At 39.3% G+C, this 22,163-nt stretch overlaps 2 protein-coding genes across 2 annotated transcripts; one reads left to right on the top strand and one right to left on the bottom strand.

The window, feature by feature from the left end:
* Positions 1 to 3,650: 3,650 nt before the first annotated feature.
* Positions 3,651 to 4,317, bottom strand: LOC134807732 (late cornified envelope protein 1C). Its single transcript, XM_063788509.1, has one exon. The coding sequence runs from the start codon at positions 4,295 to 4,297 to the stop codon at positions 3,941 to 3,943; it is 357 nt and encodes a 118-aa protein (XP_063644579.1). The 5' UTR covers positions 4,298 to 4,317; the 3' UTR covers positions 3,651 to 3,940.
* A 6,461-nt stretch (positions 4,318 to 10,778) lies between these two features.
* On the top strand, positions 10,779 to 11,916 carry LCE1B (late cornified envelope 1B). The gene has a single exon (XM_001136268.5). It carries the CDS (start codon positions 11,255 to 11,257, stop codon positions 11,609 to 11,611), a length of 357 nt encoding a protein of 118 aa, XP_001136268.4. The 5' UTR covers positions 10,779 to 11,254; the 3' UTR covers positions 11,612 to 11,916.
* Positions 11,917 to 22,163: the final 10,247 nt, after the last annotated feature.

Genomic DNA, 22,163 nt, shown 5'->3' with positions numbered 1-22,163 from the left:
TTCAGTTGTATGAGTTCCTTCATGTATAATTATTAAGAGTTTGTCAACATGAGAAAGCAAAACAAGATCACCAGTTTCCTTGGTGCTGGCTGTGATGCACAGAGATAAAAATATAACTCTGCTTAAAGTATTATATTTCCAGTTAGATCTCAGTAATGTTTCCTTCCATCCCATGTTATGATAAAATGTTGATGATGTAAAAGATAAATGCCTTGACCCTCAGAAAAATCAGTGCTTTGCTGATCAACATGTCTGTATTGACCTGATAGCTAGGCTGTGATTTCTCAAAGCCAAGACTTAATTTCCAGTCTTTCTGATACAACTATGTTGCTGACTCATCACCTACATCTGAGTTACGTCAGTTGAGGGCTTGGGGTTGCCCTGCATGAAGGCAGAGGCATGGACCAGATGGCATCCCAGACCCATCATCCTAGATACCAGGAGTTGAACTTCTGAGTATACCTGCCATTGTGACAACCTGGGACCCAATGTCCTGACCACTGCCCCATTACTAAGCCTTTTGGAACAATCTGAGCAGGAGAACAAACGTCATACCCAAGAAAGACGGTGCCAGACCTCTCAAGGTGATGTGGCTCACACACCTCACTGAGCCTGTCTCAGAGTGTGTCTCCTATAAGGATGGCCTGAGTCATAAGGAATAGCTGTTTATAAACTGTAAAGTCAATGCTATTACCAATGAGAGGATTTAAAAGTCATTAAATATCCATTGTGTGCATAGCTCTGTGTTGAATATTGAGGTAAACAAATATAAAACACTCAAGGCAGGCCATCAAATAATTTACTATTATCTCATTAGAGTGATATGCCACAAGAAGGGAAAAAAAAGTGGGATTGAGCCACGCTGTCCTGGAAGGGCAGAGACCATGGCTTGCATCACAGAGAGAAGCATAATCAAAGTACAAAAAATAATCCGGTTCAGCTTCAGGTCATTTCTGAGAGTACATGACAAAGGCTTAAATGCGAGGGAGCACACAAAGTCTTATTTCACTGCAGGAATTTGGACATTTACCCTTAAACAGTGTGCAGTCCTGAACAACACTTTACTAATGATTGAGTGTTAATTATTTATGGAGATGAGAGAGTCTTTTCCTGAATCTCACACTGGAACAGTATCAAGGAGGCCCTTTTATCCTGGTCTTGGGCTGTGCTCCTGATGGGTGAGGCAGCACCTGGGCATAAGAGGACCCGCCTCTTGTCACCAACATGGGTTGTATGACCAGGTGATAACCAGCAGCTTCTCACCTGCCTCCCTCCACAGGAGATCAGAATAGCTCCCATCAGTGCCACCTCATTTTTCTTGGAGCTGCCTTAGGCCTTTTTCTTGGAGTTTGGCCTCCCAAGTCCTCTTTTTCTATATCCCTGATGGTATCATTTAAACCAAAATTTTACAGAAGTCTTTTAATGTCCCTGATGTGTCCCAGATTCTGTGTGTGTGTGTGTGTGTGTGTACGCATGTGTGTGCAAATACATGTCTATGCCATCACAGTTACAAGCCTGGTAGGAGTCAGACACATCTGGGACAGAATCCTGGTTCTGTCACTTATTAGCTGTGTGACTTCTGAAAATCCCAAATTATCTCATCCTCCGTTTCCCGAAATTTAAAATGAAGATAATAAAGATTAGTCTCCAGGATGTCGTGAGGATCAATGAAATTGTAGAAAGAAAATGCACATTAAAGTTCCTGTAACACAGTGAACCCTCATATGAAACACCTGTCTATCAATAATTTTAAAGGGAATGAACACTTTTTGAGATGGTCCAAGTCTCGGGCACTATGTGGAGTGAAGGACCCCATGGAAAAGAGTTCCCTAGTGGAGGAGGCTGGAAGACCTGAAAAAATAGGAGGTCTTGAAATACAATGGGAAAGTTTTAGTGTTATTGCTTTGTTTCAACATGAACAAAAGTTTTCGTCTGAAGGTCTATTTAAAAACATTTTTAGGAGATTAAGATTTACTAATGTCAATTTGGTATATAACAGGTGTTCCTTTTGTATCTTGAGGAAAATGTTATTTAAAAAATAAAAGAACTAATTAGATGAAAGCAAATTAGACTAGGGAGTAATCATGTGAAAAAGTTCTCTTTTCAGGAAGTGTCCAGAACAATTCTCCAGAATGTGTGATGAGGTAGAAATGGCCACAATAATACCAATATCCAGGTCATAACGGGTATAGGGAATCAATATCTGAGTTATGTATATGAACATAGGCATAGATAGATATAGAAGTAGATTATATAGATATGGATATATAATCGGCCTTGTTCTATTATTACAGTATCATATATCTCAAGATGCATGGCCTTCCCTGAAGTTACAATGCCTTACTTCTCTAGGGTTTCTCCATGATTCTAATTTTCACTGGAATCTGAAAATGATCTTTCCACACCATCCCGCACTCCAGAAATAAGTACCCCTGACCATTAAGAAAATCTCATCCAGAGCTCTGCACTGTGTTCAGGATCAAGGTCAATGTCCATTGAGTGACATTCAAGGCTCTGTGCATAAGACCCTGTACAATTCCTCTAATTTATGCTTTGCTAAGCAGGACTGCCTATTAGCTATACTTTGAAGATGTCTCTTCCTACTTTACCTCTATGTTTTATTTCAATATTTTTTTTCTCTCTGAGACACTGCAGTTCAAATCTCACTTGCTCCATTTTCCTTTTTTTTTTTTTTGACATATCTCATGAATCAGGTTTTAACAAAACTTTGGACAGCACAATTTGTGACCTATATTGTGTAGTCCCCATCAGCTACTAGTACAAGGTCATGGACAGATGGGTGGTTAAAACTTTTTAAATCCTGTCAGCAGTATTAGTGCTGGGGTTTCATGGAAGGTATGAATGGTAAGACTTAGAAAAGAAGTTGGAAACACTTTCTGTTAAGTCTTAAATATAATACTTAAGAAGCACATGCATTTTTCTATAGAGAGTCATGGGCAAGTTAAGAAATATGGTACAGGGAGTGTGTTCTGGAATAGAGTGTAGATAATTTAATGAAGATGGAGAAGGAAGAAAGCAACAAGATTTGATGGAAGGTTAATAGAAAAGCAATTTTTACTTGCAAATGTGCCTGGAACTAAACTTATTGCAGAAGTAGTCAGCGGGAAAACTGCATTTTCAAAATATATTCATGGGTTTTGTTCTCTTTTATTTCATTTGTTTACTTATTATATTTTTCTTTTTTTATCCATGTATATACATGCATGTGTGTGCATGTTTGTGTGTGCTCCTGGAGATGTGCAGAAGTGTGTGTTTTTGCAGGTGATGTGTGTGAGGGAGGAAGGATATTGGTGGGGCTAGGTCAGGAGGAGCAGACTGCACTCACAGAGAAAGAGAAGCATGGAGAGACTGGTCAAGCCCTTGAAAGGGACCAGAAACAAAGAAGCTATGTTTATAAGAGACAGTTCAGACTTGGTCAGAAGCAATGCTGCTTCAGGCCAGTTGACATAGGACAGACAGAGTTGGGAGCAATAGTCCCTTCCCACTCCTGCCCCCATTAACCCCAATTCACTCCAGAGTGCCCCACTGTCCCCTGAGGTTCCAAGGCCACAAACTGCAGAGGACAAGGTGAAGAGAACAAGAGCCGCTCAAGGAGAATAGGGTCCTCATAGAACAAGACACTGAGCAGATTCCTTGTTTTAGTCCTTTAATCAGCAGATGCACGCTGCAAATGACATTGAGTAAGCTAGGGGCTTAGACAGAGCGTGGGAGGGTAGCCACAAAGGTGAGGTCCAAGGCCAGTGAATGGAGATCCAGGAGAGGATCTGAGTTTCTGGACTCCAGGGAGAAGATATGCTCTTGGCAAGTTCAGAGCTTTCCCTTGGACCTGTGAGCCTCTCAGGCAGGCCTAGTAGGAGAAGGGGGATGTCCTTGGCAGTTTGCTGTCCTGGATTCTGCTCTTCTAGGCTCAGGGTCCACTTCAGCAGCAGCCTCCAGAGTGCTGGCCACTCCTGCCCCCACAGCAGCTGGAGCCCCCCGAGGGCTGGCTGCAGCAGCCAGAGCTCTGGGGTCTGTGGCAGTGGGACCTACGGCGCCTGTGGTGGCTCAGACAGCAGCCACCACCCCCAGAACTGCAGCATCCCCCAGAGCTGGAGCCACAGCTGCCCCCAGAGCTGGAGCCACAGCAGCCTCCAGAGCTGACACTGCAGCAGGAAGAGACAGGAGGGCACTTAGGGGGACACTTTGGGGGACACTTTGGGGTGGGGCACTTGGGAGGGCACTTGGGGGTGCACTTGGGAGGGGGCTGGCACTGCTGCTGGCTCTGCTGGCAGGACATCTTGGTGGCGGATTCAGAAGCTGAAAGAGAGTCAAACAGCAAGTCAGACCTAGGCAGAGGCCACCCCTGCCTATTCTTGTCCTTTCCACATTGTTTCTATTTCCTTTATTTTGATGAACTGTTCAAATGTCATGGTAAATCATTAATCACTGAAAATTTTGTTATTTCTTGTAGTTTGGCAAATGCTCTCACACTGTATCTTTTGAGTTCACAATTTCATCTTAAGACAGTCAAGAATTACTATATCTTTTACAAAGAAGGAAACTGAGGCAGTAAGCCATATGAAAAAATATCTGTCAAGATTAAACATTTAGTAAATTAAAGGAAGCAGTTTTTCTCATTGTGTCAAATAAAACCCTGAAACTGTCCAGTGTGGAAACCTGGGGATATAAATATTTTCTTGGAAAAAGATAATGAAGGATTATCTCTTGGAGTAACTTCCTAGGAGACTTTGTCTTGTAAAAACCTGCACATGTACAATTGTAAATGGTTTTGGAGACAGGCTGGTCTCACAGGCTCCCTTTGTTAAGGAAGATGCTGGAGAACAGTATTTTTGGTGCATAGAGGGGATTTGAACTCAGGTGCCCTGGCTCTAGGCTGGTGCACTGCCATATTCATCACACAAAGGCCTCACAGTAACATGTTGGCACAGTGATCCTCAGCTTGCTATGTCTAACTACTTAAAGAGATTCTCAATTCCAATTTGAATCTAGAGATAAGTGAGTTTCAAAAAGCCCTAAAAGATCCATTAATTATCTCTACTCCACTGATTGAGAACTACTATCTCCAGTTCAAATTTGCAAGGAGTGTCACAGTTTTGCTCTGAAAAGTAAGTGTCCTATTTGAAGCTGTTCTAGCAGAGTCTATTTGCCTGGGCTTCAACTCCCTCTGTCCTTAAAACTCAACCAGCTGAAGCACAAAGACAGAGACATCTAATTCTTATTTGTGTTACCAGTTGGGCCTCTCCCTGCCTCCTGAGCACATCCTCCTTCAATCTTTCTAAGGTCTTGACTTCTATCCAGATGGATCTCAGCCCTCAAGGTCCTGCCCAGCCTCCCCTCCTGCCTAGGGCTGAGCAACCCTCTGTGGAAGCCCCAGCTCCTATTCTCAAAGAACACTTACCGGGGTCACAGGCAGCACAGGGTCCTTCAGCACCTCAGGAGGTGAGTGGATGGAGTGCTCAGGCCCAGAGCCCTTTTATCCTGGCCTGGGCTCTGCCTCCAGCTGTGAGACAGGGCCTGGGCATGAGAGGACCTGCCTTCTGACACCCACATGGGTTCTGAGGTGGGTGGTGACTGGCAGCTCCTTACTTGCCTTCCTCCATGGGGCTCAGAAAAGCTGCTCCCAGCTTGGACTATGGCCACTTAGAAATAGAAATGGAGTGGGAAAATCCCTACCATCATTTCCTGTGTTGTTCTCCGTGGAGAATACCTAACCTGTTTAGTCTTAGAGCTTGAGTTCTCTGTTTTGTTAACTCCCAAATCTTACCTCTGTGGCTCTGGGCAACCTGGCTTAACTCAAGTTTCATAGAATCCTCCAACCCTCAACTATCTTATAGTTGTGTGTGTGTGTGTGAGTGTGAGAGAGAGAGAGAGTGTGTGTGTGCGTGTGTGTGTGTGTGTGTGCTTCTGTATTAAAGCCATTAGGTAACTGGTTAAAGACTCAGACCTAGAGAGAAACCTGATTCTGCCACTTATTACCTGCATGACCTTATGAAAAGCATTAATACCTCATCATTCTTGTTCTCAGTTTGTCAACTCTGTAATAGAGATAATATAAAAACAATTGTCCAGGGATGGCTGAGAGTCAATGAAATAATGCAAAGGAAGTTTCTGGTGGAGAGCTTATAACATGTCATTTTCTCTAAACCAATGCCAATGCATTAATATTTTTAAATTATAGCTGCTTTCTAAGGAGAGATAATAGCCTCCAGCTCCATCCATGTTGCTTCAAAGGACATGATCTTATTCTTTTTTATGGCTGCATACTATTCCATGGTATATGTGTACCACATTTTCTTTATCTAGTCTACCATTGATGGGTATTTAGGTTGATTCCATGTCTTTGCTATTGTGAATAGTGCTGGAGTGAACATACACATTCATATGTCATTATGATAGAACAATTTATATTCATTTGGATAACGCTCCTTCTTCAACATCCAGGCTTTATTCTGTGACCTATGCATTTCTAAAACAGTGCCATTCAACTGTAAGTTCTTTATAAGTCTTAATTTTCAAATATGACTACAATAAACTATCCTTGATTCTGCAGCTTTGTTCTTATATTTATGTACCCCTCAACAGTTTCTAAAACAGAGGTGGACTCCATAGGTAAGCAATTTAAAAATGAATTGATTACTATTAGCATCATCTTTACTTGTGTATGACTTAAGCCATCATCATTGGAATTCTCACTCTGAGACATTTACATTACAGTATACTAGCCTTATCACCCTGCAGAAGTCTGCCACTGAATTACCTGGCTATGGCTCATGCTGTTCCAAAGAATGTATTTAATAATAGAGTAGTCAAGATATTGATTACTCAGCTTACATTGCCAGTTCTGATCCAGAAGCCCAGCCCATTCATTCCAAGGATGATGAGGATTAGAAGCTATTCTGTCCATGACTCTGATACCATAAAGGGTAGCACCCAAACTGTCAATTAATCTGACATGGATTGGGTTAATAAGGTAGCAATATGATGTAACATCATGAGGATTGTTTCCTTATGTTTGGTGTTAGATTTCAATAGCATTTGAAATTTATTGAATTTGGTACCATTTTAATGCTAACAATATGCACTAGCAAAGGAGTGATTTTCTGAGAAAACATTTCTATGTTGTCAGGCTCTCATATCACAAGAGATTGGTGGGAAGAATGCTGAGACCCAGTAAAAATTAACTTAGACTTAGTGGATTTTACTCTGTGTCCCAGAGCCAGCACCACACATGACTGATTTTTAATTTGTTTCCTTCCTCTGCAACCCCTGCATCAAGTAGTAACAATAAACTGATACTCCAAAATTATTAGAAGGATATACAGACTATCTGATTATTTCTTTATAAGTAATTGGATAAAATATTTAAGCATGAAAAAACTTGATAGATCTCATCACATAGTGAAAGGAATACTATATGTCAGAAAGCACAATTTTAAAAGATGAAAAATATAAATAACCAGCTGAGAAAAAGTAAAGTATGTAAGTCAGGAACAGTATTAAAATCTATGATAAATAGTAAGTCCTTACAACTTTATAGAAAAGAAATAAGCCTATCTACAAATGAATGGGCAAAGTGCATGAACAAACAGAGAGCTTGGAAAGAAATACATGACAAATACATTTTGAAATTTGTTATTTCATATTTGCATATACAAATAACCAAAGACTAGTATATAAAACAAGGATGGTCTTTCAAGGATGAGGTCTGAGTCTGCCACTGAATTGCCTGGCTGTGGCTCATGTTGTTCCAAACAATGTATTTAATACGAGAGTAGTGAAGACATTGGTTACTCAGCTTACATTAGTAGTTCTGATCTAGAAGCACAGCCCATCCATTTCAAGGATGATAAGGATTAGAAGATATTCCTTTATATTGAACTAGAAGAAACTTAAAATCAATAACAAAACAGTATTACTGAAGGTGATAGGAAATGGGTCTTATAAATTGGCATAATAATGAAAATTAAGATGACATTTGGTGACCCATTACTCAACAAATAATAATTTTCTGTATACAAATCAAAATTTTAAATGCGCATACTTTTTATCCAACAGTTGTACTTTCAAGAATTTAACTTAAGGAGAAAAAACTTTGAGAAAGAAGATATATAGACAAGAATGATTACTATAGAAAATTAAAATAATATTAAGAGTTAGAAAAGTTGCAAGATGTAAGAATAAATTTGCATTAACCAGCAACAAATAATTCAAAAATATAATTTTAAAAATTGCCATTTAAAATAGCAAAAATACATAAAGTCTAAAATACAATTTTAATGTAAAATATATTTGTTAAAATGAGAAGACTATTAAACAGCATTACAGAATACCATAATAAAGAGATATACCATATTTATGGGTGAGTAGAAAAAAATTATAATAAAATAAAATAATTCTTCATAAATTAATGCATATTCTCAATGATGTTTTCATCAAAATTCTAATAATGATTTGTTTTGCTTCATCTTCATTGTGTAGGATGTGACAAACTGGCTCTAATGTTTATATAAAATGACAAAGGTTTAATAATCACCAAGACAATCTTAAGGAATGATGAAACCTGTGTGATTTAGATACCGCAATTGATTATACACCTATGGTAATTAAGGCAACAGGATGTTCTCAGAGGTGTTGACAAATTGGCAATGACAAGAATTGTTCACCCAATCATAAATCTACGGAAATGTGAAAAATTGATTCTGACCCATAGGTATTTCAGATGAGTCGGGGAAAATGGAAAATTTGATTACAATACTAAGACAATTGGTTATCCATTCAGAAAAATGTTTAAAATACATAAAATGTACAAAAATTCCTTTCTTGATTGAATAAAAACCTTCATTTTTAAAAAGAAAAATTTTTCAACTTTTTAAAGATAGGGAAAAGATTTCTAAACTTACAAATGGTTGAGATTTATTAAAATCATGAAAATTGCAAACAATATAGTTATTGTTGAAGAAATTCAACTATGTTAAAAATAAAACACTAGTTCATCAAATGACACCATTAAAATGCAAACAAGAACATATTTGTTTGGAAAAGATATTCACAACACATTTAATAGCAGTACATTAGTAACTAGAATATGTAAAGAACATTTACAAATCCTAACAAAAGGAGATAAACAAATTGAAAAACATTTTCGAGAAAAAGCAGACAAGTCACAGAAGGGAAACCTCAATTAACCAAAAATACATTAAAAGATGCTGTGATCACTACAAAGCAGAGGAACACATATTAAACTACTGACAGATACCAGTGCACATCCATCGAATGGCAATTATTGAAGTTTAGCAACAATGTGCAGCAAGAATGATTCTTATACACCATAGGTGCAAACTGAAATCAGTATGAGCAATTTGGAGAGATGGGTGTGATCCAAAATTCAACAGTTCCACTTATAGGTACATAACTTGGTGAGACTCTCCCAAAAATACACAAGTAGACAAGCACAAAAATTTCCTTAGCTGCAATATTGATACAGTGAAAAGTGAAAACACTCTAAATGTCCATCCAAAAGAGAGAGGCTAACAAATCATGATGCATTCATAAGATGGATACTACACAGTTGTAAAAATGAGTAAACTATGGCTATACAGATCAACTTGAGTAACTAGCAAAAATAATGTTTAAGGAAGAGAACAAGTCAAAAATGAGTGTCTTAAGTATGATGCCATTTCTATAGAGTTAAAACCATGTAATCCATAGTATATATTGTATCAGGGTAACCTGTACAGAATAAAATTGGAAGGAATACATTACAATTTGGTTTGAACCAGGTTGCATGGGCTCATTAACACCGGGGAGGCAAGAAGGGCAGTATTAGGGCCAAAAGTTCAAAGCTCCAAGAATGAGAAGTGAGAACCTTAAAGGCAGGTGCCCTTCAGGCAGATCAAGGCAGGAGATTATGGTAGGGATTTCCCCACCCCACCTCTATTTCTAAGTGGCCATATTCCATGCTGGCAGCAGCTCTCTTGAACACCCACGAAGGCAGACATGTGCAGAGCTGCCAGTTACCACCTGTCACGGGACCTATGTGGGTGTCAGGAGGCAAGTCCTCTCATGCCCAGGCCCTGTTTCACTGCTGGAGGAAGAGCCCAAAGGACAGGATAAAAGGGCTCAGGGCCAGAGCACCCCAACCACTCACCTCCTGTGCTGCTTGTGACCTCAGTAAGTGTTCCCTGGATACTGAAGCAGGGCTTCCACAAAGGGATGCCTAGATCAGGGCAGGAGGGGAGGGCAGGCAGGGCCTCCAGGGCTGGGGTGGTGCTGGTATCCATAAGAGTGAAGGAGGGAGTCTCAAGAAAACTGAGCAAAGGCAATGGGGACAGACCAGGGACATGAGAATGAGGAGTCCTGTGATGGTGACTTGGTGTTCTGGAGAAATGAGATGGATCTAGAGTTCTTGGGTCTCTAGTCTGAAGGCGTTGCAACATTGCCTGCCATGTTCACCTGTAACCGCTTTCAGAAAGGGAGATTTACCTTGAAAAATATAACTGTCCTTTCCTGAAAAGATGAGATGGAAACAGTGGTTCCCAGCCAGTGTAGAGGATATCACAGCTAACTGACTCTCTTAAACTCACATTTAATGGTATTTAACTTGGTGAGACAAGTACGGTAGACAAACAAAATATAAGTGCTGAGCATTCGGTACAGGTGTTTGTCTGCTGAAAAATGTCAGAGCACTGGACTAAGTTGGAAACCTGTATACAATTCTCACTTAATTCAATGATATTTTTCCTCCAACATCCTTTGCAGTTCTGAACTTCCATGTCCTTACAACAAGGTAATCTAGAAAATTCTTCCAAGAGAGAATGACTGTTTCCCCTTGAGAAACAATTTTATTTCCAAACCCCTTTCTAGATTGTTTTCATGATTCAGGTGTGTAGTTGAAGCAGAATGTCTCCTCTACATACTACATGCCTGATTTTGAGAATACTTTCTTAATATCTTTTGGCTTCGGTTTCCTAATTATAAAATAGTTGAAAATGCTTTATGATTTTATAAGTATATAAAAAGCATTAGGTTCAAAACAGAGGCTATAAGTGTGTTTAGCCAACTATTAGACACAATGAAACTTCCCGTGATTAATTAGCTGCAACTACACTAAGCAGTTCTTCAAAATGTAGGGATTAGAAATGATGCTGAAAGGGCAAGAATAGGCAGGGGTGGCCTCTACCTGGGTCTAACTTGCTGTCTGACTCTCTCTCAGCTCCTGAACACCCACACCAAGATGTCCTGCCAGCAGAACCAGCAGCAGTGCCAGCCCCCTCCCACGTGCATCCCCAAGTGCCCTCCCAAGTGCCTCACCCCTAAATGCCCCCCAAAGTGTCCCCCTAAGTGTCCTCCAGTCTCTTCCTGCTGCAGTGTCAGCTCCGGAGGCTGCTGTGGCTCCAGCTCTGGGGGCAGCTGTAGCTCCAGCTCTGGGGGATGCTGCAGTTCTGGGGGTGGTGGCTGCTGTCTGAGCCATCACAGGCATCGCAGGTCCCACTGCCACAGACCCCAGAGCTCTGGCTGCTGCAGCCAGCCCTCCGGGGGCTCCAGCTGCTGTGGAGGGGGGAGTGGCCAGCACTCTGGAGGCTGCTGCTAAAGTGGATCCTGAGCCTAGAAGAACACAAATGGCCAAATATTTCCCTTCCATCTTCCTTCTCCTTCTGGGCCTGTCCATGTTGTTGAGAGGTCTTGGTGAGGGCTCAACTCAAGTATAGAGGATTCTTCTGTCTTGGAGTTCAGAGGCCCAAAACTTCTCCCCCAAAGCCAAGCCATTTAATGACCTCAGTTTGCGTATGTGTGGTTGCTCTGGGAAGCCCAAAGCACAGACCTATATCCCTTTGCAGCTTGTCTTTTTGCATAGCTCAGCCTGATGTGAAACAATAAAACCAGAAATATGCATTCCTTTTTGCCTTGACTGATTGTTATTTTTTCATTGCTTTTCATACTCTGTCCTCATCTCCAGGCTCTCCCAAGATGTTAGTATCTACAGACCTTATTCAAATTTAACCAATCTTCCTACTAATATCCTTTATAACAAAAGACAATTTTGTTGGTTCAAAATCCAATCCAGGATCTCCATTGCCTTGACACAGTTGCCATGATTCTTCAGTCTCCTCCACACCGAAATGGTTCTTCAGTCTTTCTTTGTCTTCCTTGACATTGACCTTTTTAAAGAACCATTGGTTTTGTAGAATGCCCCTCAATTTGGGTTTTTCTGATGTTTCTTCTTGACCAGGCTCAGATTACACATTTTTGCAAATATCCTTCAAAAGTGATGTTGTCCTTAGAGCATGATATCAAGACTTACATGATGTCTAATTGTCTCATTCCTGGAGATACAACTTTGACCACTTGATCTGCCAGCTTTCTCTATTGCAAATTTAATATTTATTCCTTTGAATTAAAAACTTATGAAGGAGAGAATAGTTAAACTTTTTTTTTGAGTTGGAGTCTCACTGTCGCTCAGGCTGCAGTGCAGTGGCACCATCTCGGCTCATTGCAACAACCACTTCCTGGGTTGAAGCATTTCTCCTGCCTCAGCCTCCCAGGTAGCTGGGATTTCAGGTGTGTGCCACCATACCCAGCTACTTTTTGTATTTTTAGTAGAGATGGGGTTTCACCATGTTGGCCAGGTTGGTCTTGAACTCCTGACTTCAAGTTATTTGCCCACCTCAGCCTTCCAAAGTGCTGGGATTACAGACATGAGCCACAGCGCCCAGCCTAAACATCTATTTTGTTTCAAACATTTTCCCAAAACTTTTTTAGTATAATTGATGTTCTTTTACAAAACTATTATTATTATAGTGTTGCTGGTATCGTTGAGTATAGTTTTTTAAAATATATTTATCTCATACCCTGAGTCTATGTACATATGTAAAGCAAAGAGAGGTGGTGAGAATGGGTCCTGAGCAAAATCAGCAATGTCCTGCAACACAACTACTTGAAGGAAGGCCATTACAATTTCTTCTTGTTGAACTCTTATTATATCTAATTTCCTGTGATGACCATCCTTATCCATTTATCTCTCCTATATTATAACTCTACTTTCAGGTAAATTCCTAGAACACAATGTTTTTGTGTAAAAAGATTTGCTTATTATAAATTTAAACTCATTACACCTCAATAAGTATCAAATTGCTATCCAGAATTGTTATGCCAATTCACATTGCCATCTCAAAATATGTTTATTACCAACTGTCACATACTATTTTGTTAGTCATTAAAATAATTGTCATTTTGAAATAAGTAAATAAATCTGTTAGTCTCCTTTCTCAAATTCAAGATATTTCTTTTTTATTTTGTTTGCATTTGTTTGAATATCAGTAAAGTTGAACATGTTATTTGAAATTTTGTTTGTTTGCTTGTTTTAAATGGAGTTTCACTCTTTTGCCCAGGCTGGAGTGAAGTGGCACAATCTCAGCTCACTGCAACCTCAGCCCCCTGGGTTCAAGCGATTCTCCTGCCTCAGCGTCCCAAGTGGCTGGCATTACAGGTACCTGCCACCATGCCCTGCTAATTTTTGTATTTTTAGTAGGGATGGGGTTTCACCATGTTGGCCAGGCGGGTCTCGAACTCCTGACCTCAGGTGATCCACCCACCTCAGCCTCCCAAAGTGCTAGGATTACAGGTGTGAGCTACTGTGCCCAGACTTTTTGAATTTTATTTGCCATTATATTTGCAAAAATATGTACATATGTGATGGTTAATTTTATGTGTCAACTTGGCTAGGCTATGGTTCCTAGATCTTGCTCTAGCACCATTCACCAGTCTAAATGTTGTTGTGAACATGTTTTTTTTTAGATGCGACTAATATTTAAATCAGTAGAGTTTGAGTAAAGCAGATTACCCTCCATAATATGGGCAGGCCTCAACCAATCAGTCAAAGGTCTTAAGAGAAAAGACTGATATCCAGAGACGGAAAAAATATTCTGCCTCCAGGAACAAGGAATGCTTATACACTCTTGGTGGGAATGTAAATTAGTTCTGCCATTGTGGAACACAGTGTGGCAATTCCTCAAAGACCAGCAATTACCATTCAACCCAGTCATCCCATTGCTAGGTACATACCCAAAGAAACATAAACTATTCCATTATAAAAACGCATGCACATGTATGTTCATTGCAACACTACTCACAATAGCAAAGACACGGACTCATCCTAAATGTCCATCAATGATAGACTGGATTAAGAAAATGTGGTGCCTATATACCATGGAATACTATGCAGCTATAAAAAAGGATGAGATCATGTCCTTTGCAGGGACATGGATGGAGCTGGAGGCCATTATCCTTAGCAAACTAACACAGGAACAGAAAAACAAACACTGCATGTTCTCACTTATAAGTGGGAGCTAAATGATGAGAACATGTGGACACATAGAGGGACTGTCAGAGGGTGGAGGGTGGGAGAAGGGAGAGGATCAGGAAAAATAACTAGTGGGTATTAGGCTTAGTACCTTGGTGATGAAATAATCTGTACAACAAACCCCCATGGCACAAGTTTACCTATGTAACAAACCTGCACTTGTACCCATAAACTGAAAATAAGAAGTTAAAACCAAATCTGACTCCAGAATGATTTTGGATTTGAGACTGCAACATCAGCTCTACCCTGAATCTGCATCCTGCCATCCTTCCTTATAAATTTTGGTTTTTCCATCTCTGATAGTCACTTGAACCAATGCTGCAAAATAGTCCTCTTTCTCTCTTTCTTGCTCACACTTACTTTACCAAAACATAACAGAATCTAAAGGAATAGAATCTTAAGGACAAGTTTACTGAATGAGTTCTGGGATTTCTGGAATTTGTTTTCTAGCCTAACTAGATTTAAATGCACTAATGAACCCTATTTCCCATAGTGAAGAGAACACTGATAGTAAACGTGGCTATAGGGATTTGCAAAATATCACTATTGGATGTTTCTAATCAAATGCTTATAAGAGACAAGGTTTTGAGTGGCTATGGATTTGCTACCTGCGAATACTTTTGTCAAACTAATGAATATAAAGAGATTGGCTGGTTTCTCCTCATTGTGTTAAGTGAGATGGGAGAAGAAAATGATGAGGTCCAGGATTTGAATCCTCAGTTTGTGCATCACATAAATAACCATGCAGCACATAAATAACCTGAAAGTTTCTATGTCTATTCTGAAAGAAACCCTTATCTTCTGTAGTCTCAGAGCTGAGACTGCTAAAAACTAAACCCAAAATCTTTTCAGTGAATGACTGAATTACAATGCCAATTAAATTTCCAAATTCTCAGCATGTCTACAGTTAAAGTGAGGCCATTGATTAAGAAGAAATGGGGGCCTGGCTCAGTAGCTCATGCCTGTAATCCCAGCACTTTGGGAGGCGGAGGTCGGTGGATCACTTGAGGTCAGGAGTTCGAGACCAGCCTGGACAATATAGTGAGACCCTGTCTCTATTAAAAAAAAAAATACAAAAATTAGCCTGGCATTGTGGCACATGCCTGTAATCCCAGCTACTCTAGAAGTGGAGGCTGGAGAATCACTTGAACCCAGGAGGCGGAGGTTGCCATGAGCCAAGATCTCACCACTGCACTCCAGCCTGGGTGACAGAGTGAGACTCTGTCTCAAAAAAAAAAAAAAAAAAAAGAAGAAGAAGAAGAAATGGGACCCTGAAAATTGGAATGAGGACCAATGAGAAAATCCTGATGACCATGGAAACACTATACCTCTGAGTTTGGTTTGGTTGCGTCTTCTTTGCCAGTAGAAGCCGCCTTTCTACACCCACTTGAGGAGGCTGACCCTGATTTTCCTAAGAAAACTGTAACTGGCTCCTGTGAGGCAGTTGCCTTGAAAGACATTGATGATTCTTCTCAGAACCCCTCCCTATCACCTCATTTTGCTTCTAGAGTGAAGTCCCAGCAGGTCCCCAATGGTGAGGTACAACATGTGACCCATGACAAGGGAGCACTACGCTTCAAAAGAACTACAGTGTTTACAGACAGACATTTAGGGAATACATGTGGGAATGGATATTAAAAGTGTGGAACAATTGTGGAAGGAATATAAGATTGGATGAGGCTGAACTGATTGCAGAGATTCTAGGCAATGCTACAGTTCGGGGAGTAAGAAAAGGCCCTAAGAGTTTGTTTGGTTGGCTGGTCAAAACATGGACTGAAAGGGGGCCTAGTGTGTGTGACCTAGAAATGACAGGCCTGCCTTGCTTTGCTGCAGAGGAAGAGATTCAGAGCATTAGGGAGATTGAAATATTAGAATGAATTTGTCATGAAATGACAAATCACCCACCTTGGAAGGTCCAGATGATTCACCTTTCGTCACAATTGTGAAACATATGTTTGTGAGGAGAGGCTCAGCATCCTTGAAGAGCTCTAAAAAGCTTAGATTGGCCGGGCGTGGTGGCTCACGCCTGTAAGCCTAGCACTTTGGGAGGCCGAGGTGGGCAGATCACAATGTCAGGAGATCAAGACCATCCTGGCTAACACAATGAAATCCCATCTCTACTAAAAATGCAAAACCTTAGCCAGGCATGGTGGCACACACCTGTAATCCCAGTTACTCAGGAGGCTGAGGCAGGAGAATTGCTTGCACCCGGAAGGCAGAGGTTGCAGTGAGCCGAGATCGCGACACTGCACTCCAGCCTGGGTGACAGAGAGAGACTCTGTCTCAAAAAAATAAAAAATAAAAAATAAAATAAAAAAAAGCTCTAACATTTAAGTCTTTAATCCACCTTGAATTAATTTTTGTATAAGGTGTAAGCAAGGGATCCAATTTCAGCTTTCCACACATGGCTAGCCAGTTTTCCCAGCACCATTTATTAAATAGGGAATCCTTTCCCCATTTCTTATTTTGTCAGGTTTGTCAAAGATCAGATAGTTGTAGATATGAGAAGGTAGCCATCTGTAAGCCAGAAAAGGAGCTCTCATCAGAAAACAAATCGACTGGCACCTTGACCTTGGTGGGCTTCCCAACCTCCAGGACTACTAGAAATAAATTTCTATTATTTAAGCCACCTAATTTATAGTATTTTGTTATGACAGCTCGAGCAGACTAATACACTGAATTATTACAAGCCTAGCCAGGGGGTGACTCCATTTACAGATGTACTAGATGTGGTATTTCCTTGAGCAAATTAGCACATCCCCTATTATGCAGCTATTGATCTGGATTTTTTTTCTTCTTACCTATTAGTAATGACTACCAGAATCAGGTTGTTTTCAGCTGGCAAGGGCAGCAATACAACTTCACTGTCTTACCTGCCACCATGGCCACTTTGTTCATGAGCTCATTGGGAAATGACAGGAGAGGCTGGGCAAAGAGTCTGACTGGTATCCACAGAATAGGTTATCCTATCCACTTATTTATTAAAGTCTCTGCTAAGGTTATTGTTTAGTAAACATTCATATGGAACACAAATATCTTACATTTTTTGTTCATTTAAAGAGCTCTCTGCACATACCCCTTCCCCTATTCTCCTTGAGTGGCTATTGTTCTCCTCACCCTGTCCTCTGCAGGTGGTGGCCTTGGAACTTCAGGGGCCAGTGGGACACTCTGGCTTGAATTGGGGTCAATGAGGGCAGGAGTGGGAAGGGACTTCCAACGCTGTTTGTCCTATGTCAATTGGCCTGAAGCAGCATTGCTTGTGACCAAGTCTGAAATGTCTTTTGTAAACACAGCTTCTTTGCCTCTGGTCCCCTTCAAGGCCCTGACTGGTCTCTCCATGCTCCTCTCCCTCTGTGAGCGCCATCTGCTCCTCCTCACCTAGCTCCACCCAACATCCTTCCTCCCTCACACATGTATGCACATACACACACATCACATGCAAATACACACACTTCCACACAAGTACAGGTGCACACGCATGCATGCACACATGGATGCATGCATATGGAAGAAAAATAGATGAATAGATTAATAAAACAAAATAGAAAGCAAAAAACAGAAATATATTTTGAAAATACAGTTTTCCCACTAACTACTTCTGAAATCAGTTTAGTTCGAGGCATATCTTTGTGTAAAAATTGCACTTGTATTAACCTTCCATTAAATGTCTCTTTCTTCCTCTTCCATCTCCATTAAATTCTCTGCACTTTTTTCCAGAACACATTCCCTATACCACATGTCTGAAATTGTCACTCTACTTCCTCAAAACAGAGGCTTTCTATAGAAAAATGCATGTGCTTCTTAAGTATTACATTTGAGACTCAGCAGGAATTGTTTCCAACTTCTTTTCTAAGGTTTACTGTTCATACTTCCCATGACACTCCATGTTCTTGCCGCACTGAGCAACTCATAACTTACACTTGTATATCTTCATCCTTTTTTTTCTGAGAAGCTGTAAGTAGAATTTACTATTCATAGCTCTGTATCTAGAATACTATAAGTCTTCAATAAAGAGTAGCTTCTCTTGATATTTTATAAGTGTTGCCACTACTACTACTGCTACTCTTAGTATCACTACTAACTACTGTAATCACTACTTACTATTACTATTAGCAGCATTACTTGCTATTTCCTTTATCTGAAGTTCCTCCAAATCTCTCCCCACCATCTGGACATTGTGTAATTCTGTCCCTCTTTTAAGGTTCACCTCAAATGTCATTCTTCTATGAAATCTTATCCGATTGTGTGTTTTCTTAAGTTGGTGGATGTTAAAAAATCTGTCTACAACCCTCACATTGAGCAAGCTTAGCTTGGAGGATGTAATAAAATTATAGCTTTTTAAAAATTTAAAAATTTTGAAAGTAAAATTGTCCTTAAAATTTTACTCAGTGGGATGGTTTCCCATTCCTAAATGACAAGTTGAAAGGCCAACTGACTTTACAGCTCTTTCAAAGTAATGCAAAGTGATTTGTTACTTGAAATCACAAACGTGGGCCCAGTGCAGTGGCTCCTGCCTATAATCTCAGCACTTCGGGAGGCCCGAGAGAGAGGATCACTTGAACCTAGGAGTTTGAGACCAGGTGCGGCAACAAAGCAAGACCCCATTTCTAAAACAAAAAAATTACAAACTTGGTTTCAGTTCAGTAATGAAATATCCAGTCAGAAAAACAATATCAATGCCAAATTTGACTGGTTGGTTGATTGATTTTTTTTTTATTTTGAGACAGAGTCTCACTTTGTTGTGCAGGCTGGAGTGCAGTGGTGCAATCATGGCTCGCTGCAGCCTCAACCTCCTAGGCTCAAGTGATCCTCTCACCTCAGCCTACTGAGTAACTGGGACTACAGATGCACACCACCATGCCAGGCTGATTTTTGTATTTTTTTTTTTTTTAGAGACAGGATTTTGCCTGTTGTCCAGGGTGGTCTCGAACTCCTGGCCTCAAGAGGTCTGCCTGCCTCAGCCTGCCAAAGTGCTGGGATTACAGGCACAAGCCACTCTGCCCGGCCCCAAATTTGACTGAATGGCATATTTGCCCATATCCCTGCTCCAGTGGGCTGGCCCACCATACCAGAGAAAGGGAGCCTGGTCCTTCTACTCATTCCCCACCTAATGTCTGTCCTTCTCCAGCTTTCTAAATGTATTTTCTGAATGGAGAACAAAGAAGAGGCTCAGTCTGACATGTAGGTGCAATATCCTTCTGATACTGGAGCAACCAGGAAGCAGAATCCAATTTCTGACTCCTCCACTCTTGGGCATTTTAGTGTCTCCCCTTTATCTGTGATGTGAGTGATGCCTCTCCAGGGTGAATTTCTTGAAGTTCAGCCTTGGTTCCAGAATCTTCTCTTAGACAGTGGATAAATGGCTAAGAACAGTTGGTCTTTCCAATGTGATCGACATCTGGTCATAGAAAGCACTCATGCATCATTTGACCCATGCTTGCAGAGGAACTAGAAACTCATCTTTGCTTAGATGACAAAACTGGTTTCATTTCCTCCATGTTTCCTGAGGGAAGAGTAGGGTCCTCATTCTGTATGTCCCCCATATCAGGGATTCACCTGCAGGCTCCTCCCAGGGAAAGGACAAAGAGGGCAGGATCCTAAGCTTCTAGTCCTAGGAAATTCTCTTTCTTCCTTTTGTTTGCCGGAAATCTAGAGGATTTTTCTTATCCACCACAAGTCCCATTCTGATAAAATACTTATCTGTAACTTTCACATAATTAAACCCCAAACCTTGAGACTGGTGCAAATTAAAAAAAAAAAAAAGAATGTAATTATATATATATATATATATACACACACACACACACACAGATATATACACACATACACATATATGTATGTATATATACACATATATGTATCTATGTATACACATATGTATGTATATATATATTATTAAATCTCTCTATATATATATGTATATATACACAAAGATTTAAAATATGATGATGCAGGTGATGGTTATCAATGGGGAAAAGATGGCTATTCAATACCTGGAGTTAGGGAATTTTGATAACTGAAAAGAAAATGTAAACCTTCATTTAGTATTAGATGCCAAGACAAAATCCATGGGATTAAATATTTTGAGGAAATCGAATTATAAAGAAAGAAGTACTTGTAGCTAAATGTTTATCTTCTCCCAGGATTGAGAAAAATATTCTCAATATAAAAACAATTAAAGAAATTATAAAGAAAACTAAGCACAAATACATGCATATTAAATTAAATATTTTGCTAGAGAAGAAGAAAACAAAATTAAGTAAAATAATTTTTTGAAATATTTTAATATATATGAAATATAATAGAGTAATACCTTACTATATAAGTATGTGTTAAATTTTACATATGTATAAATTTCTTAAATAAAATATTTTACACAGATACAAACTTAAAAGGATTTCCTGGTAAACACCGCCTGCATGTATTTTCCACTAATATTAAGAAATAAATAATCATAAATATGATTGAAACCATCCCCTTATATATCCCTTCTACCTAGAGATATTCATTATTCTGTATTTTGTGTTTTTCCTTCCTGTGCAATGCATATACTTTCCTGTGCTTATCTATCCTTAACTTATAATTTGTTTATAAGTTAAAAATGTAACAATTCCTCTGTACTTAACTATACTTTATTTGTACTTAGCTATATTTTATTTATAACTTATTTCTATATTTCTATATAAAATACTTATTTCTGTATTTTTAATTTTCTAAAAGTGATCTACTCCATGACTTTGAGACATTTATCTATGTTGATACAGATGACTCAATTTCATTTTCATTTATTCTCACTGTTGTATAGCATTCCAGTGTAAGAATATTCATACTTTACTTATGCATTCACCTGAAATTGGGTACTTACCTTGTTTTCACTTTGTACTTTATAAAAAGTGCTACTTTTTAACATTCTTACACATACTTTGGAACCTTTGCATCCAAGGCATAGACTTACGAGAAGAATCAGCATGTTATTCAGTATATCTGCCTTCATCCTGACTAAATATTGCCAAATTACTCTTCAAAAGTTGTACTAATGTACATTCCCATCAGAGTACACGAAAATTTCTGTTATTCAACATCAATGAGAAGAATAAATAGTGAGAATTTTTCATTCTTACCAAGGTGATAGATGTGAAATTATATACCATCATGGTTTTTTCTTGCTTTTCTCTGATTCCTAGCAAAGTTGAAAAGCTTTTTCAGAAACGTATTTGTTATTGGTTATTCAGGTTTTCACTTCTGGAAATCAATTTTCATGTGTTTTTCTCATTTTTCCTTTGGGTCATTGCTTTCTTCTCACTGATTTGTAGGTTTATTTATTTAGATACTAATTTGTTGTCAATTATATGTGTTGCAAATATCTTTTCATAATCTGTATTTTCATCTTTTGTGATGTTTTCTGGTTAAAGAAAATTTAATATAACCAAACTCAAGGGTTTTTGTTTGTTTGTAATGTGTTTGTCTCTGATGTGAACACATGTATATTATTTAGGAAATCTTTTCCATCAAAAGTCCATAAGGTTATTCTATTAAATCATTTTTGAAAATTTTAAATATATTTCTAAAGTTTTGTTTACTACATTAGATCTTTGATTTATGGAATTTATTTTAATTATATGGTGTGAAGTAGAGGCATTTATTTATTGCCCAAATGAATAAACAGTTGGTATGGTATCATTTACTGAACTGATTACTCCTAACCCACTTTTCTGTAATCCTGCCTCTGACACATTTCAGGGGTTCATACATGAATGAATGACTTTTAGTTCTTATAACCTGT

The sequence above is a fragment of the Pan troglodytes genome, chromosome 1 (genome assembly GCF_028858775.2).
Source record: "Pan troglodytes isolate AG18354 chromosome 1, NHGRI_mPanTro3-v2.0_pri, whole genome shotgun sequence".
In the NCBI taxonomy this organism is placed as follows: Eukaryota; Metazoa; Chordata; class Mammalia; order Primates; family Hominidae; genus Pan; species Pan troglodytes.
Note: the sequence above shows the minus strand (reverse complement) of the source record. Positions and strands in the feature narration are given on the sequence as shown.

What these genes read in the sequence shown, in the direction of transcription:
- LOC134807732 (XM_063788509.1), bottom strand. Translation starts at nt 4,297, where the DNA reads ATGTCCTGCCAGCAGAGCCAGCAGCAGTGCCAGCCCCCTCCCAAGTGC.
- LCE1B (XM_001136268.5), top strand. Translation starts at nt 11,255, where the DNA reads ATGTCCTGCCAGCAGAACCAGCAGCAGTGCCAGCCCCCTCCCACGTGC.